Raw genomic sequence first — 14,126 nt, forward strand, 5'->3', positions numbered from 1 at the left:
GCAAGGGACAACTGAGTAGTTCTTGACTTTTTGGCTTAGAAAAGAGATGACCTAGAGGAAATATGGTAGCTCTGCAAAATTATTTGCATCACAAAAGGGTTAAATGGTTTGCTTAGGGTACATCATGAGTCAGTGGGAAAGTTATGAATAGGAGCTAAATGGTCTTGGTCCCTTAGCTGCTGTGGGATCCAGCGCCGTCCAAGAGCATGCAATAACCAGTCTCACGGGTCATCCTGAAACTAAGCATGGAGGAATTATTTGTTGAGAGTGGTTTCAAGAGTAATTTAGCCAGAGCAAAGAGAATAAAGTGGAATGAGAAGAAAAAGAGCAGAGATACAGGCAGAAACAACTGTGCTATACTTAAGAAAGAATATGAAGGAAATCTTTGGCCATGGTGATATAGAAAAAGTTGGTGTTATGGTAGTGAGAGGGGATAACTAATTCTTGAATTCTGAGCACAGCAAAATAAAAAGCAGGAAAATTTCTGCTCTGATTCAGGTGCAATAAAGAAGGACAGAAAAGAACCGAGTTAGTGAAATATGGTGAAAAAGGACTGTCAGAGCTTTACAGAAGACCAAATTCTTGTTCTTCCTTTTCAAACAGTAGAACTCACAAACTGAGCATGAAACACAGATGTGGCAAAGTATCATTCTAAAAACAATTCAGTGCTGGTAGGAATTAGTTCATTGTTAAATCTACTGAGAAGCTGGTTTGAAGCAGAGCATGACCTGATGGGTCTAGCATTACTATTGCATCTGCGTGAAACCATTCAAATAAATAAACAGCCCAGTGAAGAAAGTGTGCTGGATTTTTAAGATTAAGGATGTGCCAAGTCATTGTTTTAACTGTGGGCCAGATCCTTAAATGCTGTAAAGTGCCTAGCTCCATAGAAAGCACTGAGATGATGCTGATTTTCACAATTTGGTAATATGACCCCCCAAATTAAATCCTCCTCATGGTTTCCCTGGTGATACCACTATGAGAGGCTGTACAGAATGGCACAGACTTGTCCCCTCTACAGCTATGTCAGGGGGAGTATGGATGCATAATTGAAAGCAGGACTTCATTCATCTTTACCTGATGAGTCCCTCTGGGACTGGTGCAGATTTTTGGGTTTACTTTGACTGTAACAGTGATGCTGGGAAGCAGAGTTATTGATGGGAGAAACCTGATTGGGGCCCTCCCTGACACTTCTGTTTATCAGAGATCATTCTGTTTAGAATCATTCAGTGGGATTAATTGCACTCAAAATTATGCTTCAAATTCATATTGTAGTGCACCTTGTTATTGCTGTTGTTTAAGGTAAAAGCCCAGTGCAACTGGGCATACTGTATACTGGCAATATATGGATCCAGGGATTTATCTAGTACACCACAATCCCCTGTTTTGCAAGAATGTTTTTGGGATACAATGTAAATACATTTTCAGTGGTCAGTAGCCAGCTCACTGACCTATTTCTACCTGCAGCATTTCTTTATCTGAGCAGAGCCAGGCACAGAGGAACTCGTGACAGGAGTGCTGTGTGCCTGTGCTAATGAAGGGTCTGGGTTGAAGATTTGGTGCATTACTGGCATGGCCTTCCAGAGGTCTCTAGTTCTCACTGTTCCACCTTAAGTCAGTAGGAGCTGCCTGTGCCCTTCATCTTTGAAAGTCAACTCCTTAGATGTTACCTTCAGGCTTCTAGCTGTTCAGTTCAAGTCACAAGATTACACCTGTGCTAACCTGCCTGGGAGCTTTGTGATGCAGATGCAAAAACATCAGAGAAAGATTAATATAACCAGCCATTGATTTATTATGTTCTAGGAAGTAAGGGATGAAGCAGGCTGGCGTGATGCCCTGAGCCCAGCCTCCACAACGATTTCTCTTGTCCTGACATACATCCACCAGCATTTATCTTGTCTGTTCCCCTTCCTCTGCCTCTAGTTTCTCAAACTTCAGGAGTTTCTTTTGGCAGGCATGCTCCTCACTGCTGCTGATGCTGGAGCTTTCCTCTGAGCTTTCGGAGAAGAGATACTTCATTGCCATAATGTCCTTCTTGTTCATTTGCAAGCAGAGGCAGGAGGATTCGCTGACCTTAAATGACTCCCCCCACATACTCTGGCACATCTCAGTCCCATTTGCGTACATCTGTGTGTTAAATAAGAAGTGCATCAATAACATTTAAAAAGTTGAGTTAAAATCAATTTGTATTAAATTGATAAATACTTATAACTTTCTAAAATTGGTACTAGATTATAAAAAAGCAGTCTGTAGTCATCCACTGTGTGCTATGCTTCATCACTTCTGAGATATCTTAAAATGTTAGTCAGTCTCACTACTGGTAAAAAGAGATTTGCCTGTTGTGAGAGCAAGTGATTACATGAAGGGCAAAGTTATCAACAGCCAGCCCTTTGTTTCCACCCTGGGGCTGACAGCCCAGCCAGCTTTTTGGGTCTGACAGACCAAAGCTGTGTGTGAGAGGCTGTACAACTTGTAGCATGTCAAGACACTCTGACATGTCTTGGGATCTGGGTAGTGCTGAAAGCACCAGATGGAGTGCTTTGAATATGGGAATCTTTGTATCTACTGTCTAGAGACAGCCCAGTGAGGTCACAGCTCTGTGGGATCTCACTGTGCCTGCTACAGCGTACATCGTGACCAGGCAGGACCTCAAAGACTAAGAGAAAGGACATAACTTAGAAACTGCTTGAAGAAAAGAAGTTTTTTTCAAGCCTCCAAAGTGCTATGTCCAGTGGTGCAATGGCCTTTCTGGCTCAAGAAATTGTAAACTGCAGCTTCTTGCACTCTCTGCAAGTGAATCTGCCCAGTTCTTGATACTACATTGTTTTGTAAGGCCTGTGTCATAAGACCTGTACAGTCACACCACAAACATATTTCTTGCTTGCCAAGCTCACATTGTGACAACCTTCTGTTTGCCCAGCTTGAGCTTGCCTAAAGCTTAGGAGTTATCACGTCCAGCCACAGAGCGGGCAGGATATATGCTTTATCTTGCCTGCATTTCTCCCATGTGTTTGTGATTGAAGTTCAATCTTTCCTACTTCTGTAAAGGAAGCTTCAGGTACTCCCAGAAGCAAAGCTAAGAATGAAGTTGGGGCTGGGAGTGATGGAAGGAGTATAAGTCTTGGGAATTAAGGAGTGGGAGTGTTAATGACTGGAACAGCAGACCAGGCAACAGGACAGCTGGGTTCCATTACTGACTGATTTACCTTAACCATGTCACCAGCATCTCTCTGAAGGAAGCTGTGTTTCATCTGTAATAGTACAAGCTGTCCTTACACTTGACACTGATTCTTTAATCCTACAGTGTTTCTCTTAGTGTTTTAATTTCTGGATGGTGGACTGGTTTACTGTCATCACTGACTCACATAAAGATCTGACACTGTGTATCTCGGAGAAGGTGCCCGAGATACGTTTGTGGTTGGGAGATTTCTGCATGGAAGCTGCTCTGTGTGAAAAAAAATGATTACAGATTTAAGTCTATTATGTAGAAGTGGCACTGGGCATCTGCAGTCCTGCAGCTTTTTCTGCTCCACCTATTTTCCACAACAAGTTCTTATGAGATGTGTCCCTGTCTCCCCACATGCAAAACTATGTTGACCTATACTGTGCAGGAAGGCAGGTGAGAAGAAATCATAATCGTCACCTTTGCCTTAGAAATCTATCCTTTGTGAATAATACAGACTTCATTCCAAGTAGCCCGGAAGACTCTGTAGTCTGTAAAATAGCTTTTCAGTTCACGCCATCTCCAGTCAGTGCTCGTTCCATGGATGCTGCAGTTGCTGGAGGAGGAGTGTGGAGGCTGACTAGTGCACTGGGAGCAATGCAGGGTCAGAAATAGAAAGGTTGCTGCATTTAGTTCTCTCCTTGTGTTCTCAGGGCAGGCAGATCTTAACTGTTTCTTTCCCACTATTCCTGTGCTTTTAAGCTGCACTAGACATTTTCTTCCAGCTCTTGTACAGTTCCTGGATTTCTACCTGCTTTTAGCTAATCATTCCAGAAAGCATTAAAAGCTGTCATGTGGGTTTCCTTAGGTCTGTATGCAGGAGAGATGGCTACATCCTATTCTTGTGTCTCACAGGTTCTGTAACATGTATTCATGCTCTTCTACTTGCTAAATTGGTAATATTATTTTGACCTTCCTCCTAACTTGACGTAAAGATAAAAGCACAGCCAGAATGCTGCAGCAAACAAACAGTGCACACAGCCCATTTACAAACATGTGCCTAAATTACTGCAAAGGATTCTGATTCTTCAGCTTCTTGGAAAATGTTCTAGTCTGTGCATTAACATTGCTTGGGGAGCACTCAGCTGGGAGAACAATGACAAAATGTGCCTCATTTTAGCCAGGCTAAAACTGGCTATGATCCATTGTGCATTCTTAATATTCAGCATTTGTTCCAAATAGTCCTTACAACCACTTGCATATGTCAAATGTAGGGCTGGTGATTGCTCCTCTGTATGAGCTGAGGGCATCCAAAGAAAGTAAGCATCTCTCCACAGTGCTCTGACATTGGAGAACCCTTTGTGCTTCTGGGTGACAGTAACTTTCTTTTCCATGAGTTGAGTCCAAACCAGGCGAGTCTAGTGTTTGTGTATCATGTAATTTTCATATGGGAAATGTGTTTTTTAAATTTCTCTGAAGAAACTTCATCTTTATTCTTACTTACCATGCAAGCCTATTTTTGGTGAAAAACATGGGCAGTTTAGGGTGTGGTTCCATTTAGTTTAGGAATAGCTGCGCCTGGCTTCAAGTGATAAGACCTCTGGATTTGCTGCATGTTTTTCCCTGTAGATGGTATATTTTCTTTAAGAAATAAGTACAAGGGAATTCAAGGTTAAAAACTCCTATCTCTGGACCAGGGACAGTTTGAACACGGACTGGAGATTATTTACAGAGATTATAATTTCGTTTTTTACTTCATGTGGAACTACTGATGATTTAGCACATCTGGGAAACTAAGCTGTAAGTTTCCGCAGCCCATTTATTTTTTGGCCACGTTCCTGAGCCTGCTGATTAGTGTCATTTTTGCAAGGCAAACAGCAATCCTGCACTAACTGGACTGTGACTTCCACTTATATCAATTGCTGAGCTGACTTCTGGAAGTACATGCACTTGAATTAAATTCAAAACAATGAATCTGTGATCTCTGCAAGCCTTACTACCAATCCCTAAGCACTACACTTAAATTTCATTTACTTCTGCAGTTTGGACAGTTTTCATGGGCCCAGTGAAGTTCAACTGTTAAAAATATTCAAATAAGTGTAGCAGTTTTGAGCTGTATTATATTGCCCTGATGCTAAACTTACTTGAGTCACTAGAAAAAATCCTGCCTGACGCTTGGAAGGTCTGTAGATCAGGTTCCAGGGAACCTTGCTCCTGTAAGTCTTGTCAGTTCTTTTTTTATACATTTTTGCTCATAAAATTAGTTACCCCAACCATTAAACCATCCCTGAAAGATGGAATGAGCTATCAGATAGCTTGTCTGTGCTGCTCTTTAACCATCAGAGTTATATAGAACAAAGTTAGCTCTGCCTAGCCATTGGCAGACACAATGGAGAACACACGTCAGAGATACATGATAGGTCTATGGAGAACAAAAGGGAGACAATTAGAAGAATGTCAGGACTTAGGAATTTGGAGGATGGAGAAGGACTTGAACATAACAAGGTAAAATACAGAAAAGGGCAAAGATGCCTAACAGGCAAGAAAACTTTAAAAATTCCTTAGTGATTTGGGAATTTATGTCCCAATTTAAAAAGATAGAGGTGTGTAAAGCCCCACATCACATAAGGAACCTTATAAAATGCATCTCAGTGTCTCTGTTGTATGAACAAAGTTCATTTATCTTTTACTTTCTAAACCCCACTGTGGTTAAAACGTCAGTGCTGCTTGAACTTTTGTTTCAGAAGTGGTATGAATAGTGATTAATTAAATATATGTATATACTTAGAGTAAGCGATCTACATAAATATAAATGTTTTAAAATTTATATACTTAAAAAGTCTGCTGTGGGTATGGCTTGAAACTGGTGAAGTAAAAATAATTCACCTGTTGCATTTTATACCCACATATTCAGGGAAAAAAATAAGAACTCAATGCCATTTCTTCTGCTCCAGTTAATTGGGTTTTCTTACCTCACCGTATGGAATACATTTATTCTTACAGAGGTTTGCTCCACTTTCATCCCATTCCCAGTCTGTCAGCCAGTTATGAACACATATGGAATCATCTTTGCAGGCTTCATACCTTCATGGAGATTAGTGTGGAAGATACAGTTATTTCTCTCACTTTTTTCAACTCAAAAAGTCTATGTGGGCTATGCTAGTAATGTGGTATGGTTGCACAGTGCAGCTTAGCAACAGATCTTCAAGAAATGTGCACATCATCTTAGCTTGACACGTACATAAACTCTGAGCTGGCCAGGAAGACCTAAATCCCAATGAAAACTAAACAGTTCACCCACCACATTTTATACTCACAGAATTAAGTAAAGGGCTCATGTTCTGAGGAGCAACACTCATTCATGCAACGTTTTCTGCTTGGTTATGTTTGCTGTTGTTACTGAGTGGAGGAAATACTGTGTGGGAGGGAGTTTCATGAATGCTGATGTTCAATATTGTGACAGAGCACAGGTATGCTAGGAGTGAGCTGTCACTTGAGGGAGATTTGGGAAAAGTTTGTATTTATGAATTAATATGGGAAAAGAAGAATATTTCCTGGGCAAGGGGTTGCTATGAGGAGTGTGCACTGAAATACAACAGAAGTTGTGCCCTTCCCACAGTTGTCTTTTTTTGTTTCCTTTTTTGTTTGGCTAACTATTTTTCAGCCTGATGGGTTCCGAGACCGGGGTTGCTTCATGGCCTCTCACACAGGTGGGGACAGGGTAGGGGAAAGGATAAGCAGCCCTTGGGGCTGAGAACAGAAATTAGCATCACCTTCAGTTATACTTTTCACATTATGAAGATGGATTTCAGAGTTTTACTGAACTGGGGCATTCGTGCTATGCATCTGGTTTCCTCAGGAATCTGAGTTAAATATGTTTATTAAAGTATTTATATTTTTATTCACTATTATCTATTGAATTGTCAGATGCAATATTCCTAATTATGATTATTGCCTGACTCTGTGGTTTGCTATATAAAGAGGTATCAAGGCATAACTTTATTGTTATGAGTTTTTCTTTAACCCAATGGAAGTCATTATGAAGCTAAGTTTATGAAAAATTGTAACTTATGAAAAGTCTGATTTCTGCTGTCCAGAAACCCGTAAGTGGTTTCTTCAAACATTAATTAAAACCTGTGAGAAACATAAATTCTTGCAAGAACCTCCCTGAACATACTCGTTCTCTATGCACAATGGACAAGATATTTTTATTTTAAAATTTGGGCTTTTTTCTGTTTTTTATAAATAGCTGGCTGTCTTTTAAAGGGCATGGGCCCCTTTCACAGGTGGATCAGAAAATGGCTTGTACATCAGGCTCTTTCAAAAGCAATAGGTTTAGGACTAGTGGGAGCAAGGAATCCTAAGACAATAGGAAGAAAAGGAAGGCCCCAAGCTAGTCAGATGATTTTCTTTTAAATGAAGTCACTGCTCATTCAGAATCTTTTGCACATTTCTGGCCACAAAGACATACAGTATGCAGCAGGCACACTCACAGCATGTAGAGAAAGTAGGTCACATCACTAGCAGTGCTACAGCACGCCAAAGGGACTCCAGTGAATAGAACACAAAAAAGATGTTACTTTAAATCACCATAAAGAGTGGGAATTCTGTCCAGGCTCTTTTCTAGCCTCAAGCCTTAAGCAGGGTGAGGGAATGGGTTTGACATTGGCATTAGGCAGGCACACAGACTAGCACACTGGTAATGGGTCATCATTACATTTTTGATTCAGGCCAGGCATCTATGATGCTAACAGGAGCAATAGATCATTGTTGAGTATTTGTTTAGAGTAGAGCCTACTCTCTGCCAGGAGACTCTCTAGTGGAAAAGGGTCAGTTTTTCCTGTGCTCACAGTCACCCCCCTCCTCCCACTTTCCAACAGCAGAAGTTAAAAATGCTATTTACCTGGAGGTTCTGGCAATACCCAGGGGACACTGAGGGTTTTGCTATGTAATATTGACCCACCATATACCCCACTTTGGTATAAATCTCATATATACTAAGGCTGGCTTAAACTACTTCATAGATGCAAACTAAACTTACCCGGTATATTTTTTTTCATCTTTACACTTTCACTGGATATAGCAGTTTGGTGATGACTTTGTGTGCTACTTATTTTGGGATACATTTATTTTAGGTATTGGTATTCTATTGCTTTGCCTGTTAGATCTGTTCTAAAGCTCACTGACAACTCCAATGCTTTAATATCCAAATGTTTTCAGCTTTTGGTAATATTTGGTTCTGAGCTTTGAGATTCTGAGCACTGAGGCAAATCCAGGGTCTCAGTCTTTATTTTCAAGGCGGTCAATAATCTGGATTCAGTTTAGAAGATTACGAAAAATTTAGGAAGGAAGACTGCACATATGACAAATCTGTTCCTGAGGCACATGGAGTTTCCTAACACAGAAATAAAATTCATCACTAGAGGAAACTCTAGGCAAGCTAAGAAATACATCAGCCCTTTTCACTATCTTCCATTACAAATCCAAGCTATGCTACTTATTTCCTTCTCTGGCACAAAGCAATGGAGACATTATTTAAAGACAAATCCTACCAAAATACTGCACTGCGTACATGACTTTGCCCTTTGTGAGAAGATAAGAGTGAAAATGGATCCATGTGTAAATAACATTCAAGTTGTGTATCCACTAGGGATAGCACTGTACAGAGAAGCGCAAGAGAACCTGACCATATCGTGTTCTGTATTTTCTGTCCTTCCAAGAAAAGCTCTTTTATAACATTTTTAGAAGTATTAAAACACTTTTCTGTGATTTTCAGAGCAGCCTAAGGGATTCAGACATTCACAGTTCATTACTTTCAAGGGATGCTAGTAGTTATAATCCTATAGTGTGAACACAGCCTGTGCTGTTTGTACTATGGTTCACACCAATTTAACCATACAGACTATTTACTGTAGTTACAGGCTCAACATTAATATGGTACTGACTGAGATTTATATGACCTTACTTAAGATCCAACATCTCATAACAGGGAAGGAGAGATATGTACTGGATATGAACCACAGAAAAAATACCACTACCCCACTTGCACGTAATGCTCCTACCCCAAGACTAAGGATAGACAGGTGCTAGGTTGTCCCACTACATTTCTTGCACTCAGAAAATAATGTGATTCCCCAATGCTGTATTTTGGGAAACAAAGTTAAATGCTATTATGCTTGCTCATTGCTATTAATATTTTTAGCACTACTTGGCTGCAAGTTTCTTTGAGATTCAGGCTTTTAGAAGTGGTTTTAGAGAGAAGGATGATGGAAGAGAAGAGAAAAGGCCAGGGGTGAAAAATTAAGGAATTAAGCTAATTTGTTATAGGAATTAATTGAAAATAGACAAGAACTGTCTGTTTATTTCGTAGTGCATTTTATACATATAAAAGAAATGTATCATATTATGATCAGGTATTTAGATTTAAAATACTAACTGCATAAATGCTGGCTCACAGGCATGGACTTTTCAAAGGGTGGGCAGGCCCTCACTGCTGTTAGTGCCTGTCAACGTGGTGAGAGCTCCTCCATCACGTCAGGCAGCTCTGATGCCACTGCACTGCTTCCTCGCGGAGAGGAGCGCAGTGCTGTCCCTGCGTCACTGAACTGACAGACTTTAGTGACTCCATCCTGTCTGTGTCTATTATTTTGGGGGTAGTAGCTTAGCAGAGGAAAATGTAGAGATGGCAAACAAGAAATGAAAAGGAAAAACGAGACAAAAGGCATAAAGGTGGTACAACACCATCAAATCTTACTGCTACTTGATTGGGAGATCTACGCTTCATCCACCCATGCTCCTCGATACCTGAGTAACACAGGCATATTAAAGCTAAATAAAGATACTTTGATAAAAAGCTGAACCTACCAGTCATCACAAAAGCTTTGACACAATGGAACAAACTGAATAGCAGCAGTGTAGTTGGGATGGATCCAGCGAGCAGCATGTGGAGAACACCGGTAAAAGCACTCAATTTTCTTTGTGAAATCTTCACAGCTGTGATGGGTGAGAAAAGCCACAGATAAGCCTGTTGCTTAGCATCAAGGCTATAGCCTCAGTTTTCTAGACCTGCTTTGATGTGGATGCAACACTACAGATTGGGAGAAAAACACAGAAAAGCATCCTTTCACCCTGTTAATGTCTAGGTTCCAAACTCATTCCTTTGGCATTGTGCACAGACTCTGACCGTGCAATTACCATAGCCAGCTAAAGAGTGCATGAATGTTTCCACGCATATTTCATCCCTATTTGTGTAAGCTTTCTGTAAACTTTTGAGGCCTTGAGTTTTCCTGGCAAGAACAATTCCAGGCAATAATAAAATGTAGTTTAAAACTATAGTCCAAAACTTCTATGCTGTAGCCTCATGGTTTTATTAATCTTTAGATTTTCCCACAGCCCAGCTGAAGTTACTTAAAAACACATAATGTTGCTGCTCTTCTGGGAGTGGCAGGCAATAGCTGTTACTTTTGTGCATCTGTTTTTGCTTAATTGTTTTGTACTTTCATTCTTTTATTTCTATAACTTGCCATGTTTCACAGCTCTAACAGGGTACTAAAAACCTTAATTATGGAGATGTTCTTCATGGTTACAAAACCCACAGAGCTACAAGAATTTTTATTCTAAATATTCACAAGTTTCATTTCTGGAGTCTTGTGCATGTTGTTTGTGAGATTTAATAATCTAGTTGATCTGCTTTCTAAACAAAGGAAGAAGCCTGATCTGTATTGACTAGGGGTCACACTCACTCGTATGTGATGGTTGCCTTGGAGAGCTACAGAGGTGCAGTGTGGTTGTTACCTACTGGGTTTATGACTGCTCTGCATTGCTAGATCTGGTTCTATACCGAAAGCAAACTTGAAAAAAACATAACCCTTTCTTGATAAAATGGCATAAATCCTTCTGCACAAATAGTATATACTTAGGGATTTATGGGCTTTTGTGAAAGGAGAGAGAGAGATTTGGTCAGATATAGAGAAAAGATGATGGGAACTAGGCTGGGTGGCATCGCTAGGGCAAGCTAGGGGCTGTCCATCAGGAGCTCTGGGGGGAGTTACTGTTAGCTCTGTGGCTGCTACAGCATAGATCTATTGAACCAGGACACAGACAACATCAAAGCTGACTTACGATTTACTGAGCTGCCCACATCTGTTCCAGTAGCTGTTGTTTACTTTAATTACTGGGGAATGAACCAGTTGCTCTGTGAAGTCTGCGTAGCAACAGGAAGCTGTTAGGAATGAAACAGATCTTGCAATAAGGATTTTCTCTAATACTGTATTTGGAAGACTCAAAAAGTAAGATGAATCTTTTTTGGTCTGTAGCATGGTAAAGTCTCTTAGTACTAACTAGAAGATGTGCTCAAGCTGTAACATTTTTGGTTTGGGAAGTAGTAGTGTAAGTGCTAAGTGCGGTGGACTGGCATCAATGACGCTTCCTCAAGGTGTGCCCAGAGAGAGAGCCCCAAGAATTTTACTAGTGTTCTGCCGGATGTTATATCCTGAGGGATACTAACTTTGAAAGCTACCAAACATAAAAAAAGTGTTGAAGAAATGTAATGAATTCTTTGCTCACTATAGAATTTTGATTTCAGCCTTTCCCATTTGGTATCTGCTACAATAAATGAATTTTTATACTTACTCACAATAAACCAAATTAATCTTTGCTGTAAACTTTTTTAAGCAGATGGAGCTACAAGAAAAGTAAACTGCATTAGAAGTTTTTAAAGATACTAAAGTCAATGAGAGTTTTGCAGTTGACTTTGTTAAGAACCAGAATCTTACTCTTGATTTGCATGCAGCAAGATGCCAATGAAGGAAGTTTTTCAAATGCAAAGTATACTGTATCTTATATATTTCTGAGAAATTAATGGAACTACGAAAACAATTAGTGTGTACAAAGCTGTACTTCCAGACTATATTTGGCAAAAATTAAACCACTCTTACATTTAGAATACAGAGTGCATTCATGCATATTTGGCTCAGGACTTGGCTTCAGTTTGTGGGTGTCCCCTTCCAGACATCCATATTTTTGGCAGGTAGATGATGTTATGACAGCAAAGAGGGTGACAGCAAACCTCAGCATTGTTGTTGGGTTCTTTTTCCTATATGGAGAGAAGTCTTTATTTATATCCTTTATTTCTAGGAGAAGCCATAACATTAAAAGGAAGAACTGCTTTTAAAAAGCTACATATATAACCAAACAAAATATGCTCAGCAAAGATGCACACATAAATATTAAGACCCACGTTCTCCCTTTCTCTTTGCTTATACCTGAACACTTATACTTCTGCTACGTATTTTTGAGGTTCAGTGACAAGTGATAAAAGCCACCAATAGTTCAGGCTATTTATGAAAACAAGTCATAATTTTCAGTATTTAAGAAAGTTATTTTAAATTTCTTACACTGACCTGAATTTATCTTTGAACCCTTCCAAAGGACATTCCTCTGCTTCACTAGATTTGAAGCAAAGATTGATTAGTTCTAAAACTTGCAGAGTTGTTTTGCACATTTGGAAATTACACGTTTAATACAGCTGCAAGTGAGCTAGTAGTGGTCAGCACCTGAGCTGGATAAATTACATTGATAACTTGCCTTTATTGAGGCTATGCTAATTTATACTTAAGAATATGATCTATTATTTTCTTTCTCTTTTGTAGAGTTTGGTCAAAAATGCAAGATAAAAACATTTCGTCTGTGAGACTAAAATTTCTCTGAACACAGACTATGTATTAGTGAGCTATATAAATAAATCTAGAACCTGTTACATAAATCAATGCATAATTCTTTATACACGTTATTAATTTAACCCTTCATTCTTTAGTTAAATATTCCTGTTATGTTTTTGGAATAATTTTGCCTGAATAAGGACTGCAGCTCCTCTATGTACGTAGGCTTTTCAGATATAAAGTAAACAACACGTTACAGGAGGAAACTGTCTCTCTGATTTCTCAGTGGTTTCTCACCTCTTTTGCTGTCCTTCTGGGTGATACTTCTCCCTGGAAGAGGAACACAGTAAAATGCTTTTCTCATTTTCCACTTTATATACACACCATCTGGCATCAGTGCTCTAGAATTTGTTTGCCCTGGAATAGTTCCTTGACCCTTTGGAACGCTAACATAGATTTATCTCAAAAGCAGATGCAATGACCAGCACATAATGCCCTTTTATTGCTTGCAAACATCGACATGATACAGAGGAAAGTACAAACATAGGTTAGAATTAGAAAAACAACAGCTCCCCTACATATTAAATACAACTAACCCCCCCCCCCGATTTTTCAGTGATTCCTTTTATTATTAGTTATTAGATTCTTTTCTACAACGGTTTCATGGGGCTCTTATCACAGATTAGGACTTCACTGAATTAGAGACATTAAAAACAACACTTCATATTTCAGGCTGACTGGCTTAATTTTGACTATAGATGGCTTGCCTTTGGCTTACACAGTAATTTCACTGAAGCCCCTGGAAGAAACTCCACAACTGCCAATTCCCAGGTCTTTGCTCTTTGTTGACAAGATCCCTCTAAAACCTGCTCTGGTTTCTCACAAGTGCTACAAGAAACTGTTGCTTGTACCATTGACTGGATTTCATTGAGATCTGCTTTCTGTGAAGAGGATTCTGCATCTGAACATAAACCATTGCATAAGGTAGACAAGGTGATTACAAATAGTTGCATGTACTTTCATAGATCAAATCTCAGTGAGTACTGTAAAGAGCAGCACAACTCACTGCCTTGCAATTATTTAGATCCATAAGAAAAGTAGCATCTGCTGGATTTGTGTTTAAAACAGAACACTGGTTTGTCAGATAATACTCTGGGGCCATTATTTACAAAACTTTTTTGCTTGAAAAAACAAACATTGGCATAGTGAAAGTGTGGTATGAATCTCACTGGGCAAACTCACCGAGCATGATAATAAAACAATCTCTATAAGCTATAAGCACTGATTCCTATCCTAGCTGGAGT

The 14,126-nt window shown here is 39.6% G+C and overlaps 1 protein-coding gene across 2 annotated transcripts; it reads right to left on the reverse strand.

Moving 5' to 3' along the window:
- Positions 1 to 1,890: 1,890 nt before the first annotated feature.
- Positions 1,891 to 13,146, reverse strand: LOC309407465 (riboflavin-binding protein; the record flags this gene model as incomplete). 2 transcript variants are annotated; one of them, XM_082002999.1, is made up of 6 exons in its annotated part: positions 1,891 to 2,127; positions 6,136 to 6,247; positions 10,028 to 10,156; positions 11,285 to 11,384; positions 12,100 to 12,257; positions 13,120 to 13,146. In XM_082002999.1, 5 exons carry the CDS (start codon positions 12,236 to 12,238, stop codon positions 1,891 to 1,893), a joined length of 717 nt encoding a protein of 238 aa, XP_081859125.1. The 2 variants fall into 2 exon arrangements, with proteins under 2 accessions (XP_081859125.1, XP_081859124.1); XM_082002998.1 differs by lacking the exon at positions 13,120 to 13,146 and having other exon boundaries at positions 12,100 to 12,313.
- Positions 13,147 to 14,126: the final 980 nt, after the last annotated feature.

This window comes from Phaethon aethereus, assembly GCF_964289735.1.
Source record: "Phaethon aethereus genome assembly, chromosome: 8".
Lineage (NCBI taxonomy): Eukaryota > Metazoa > Chordata > Aves > Phaethontiformes > Phaethontidae > Phaethon > Phaethon aethereus.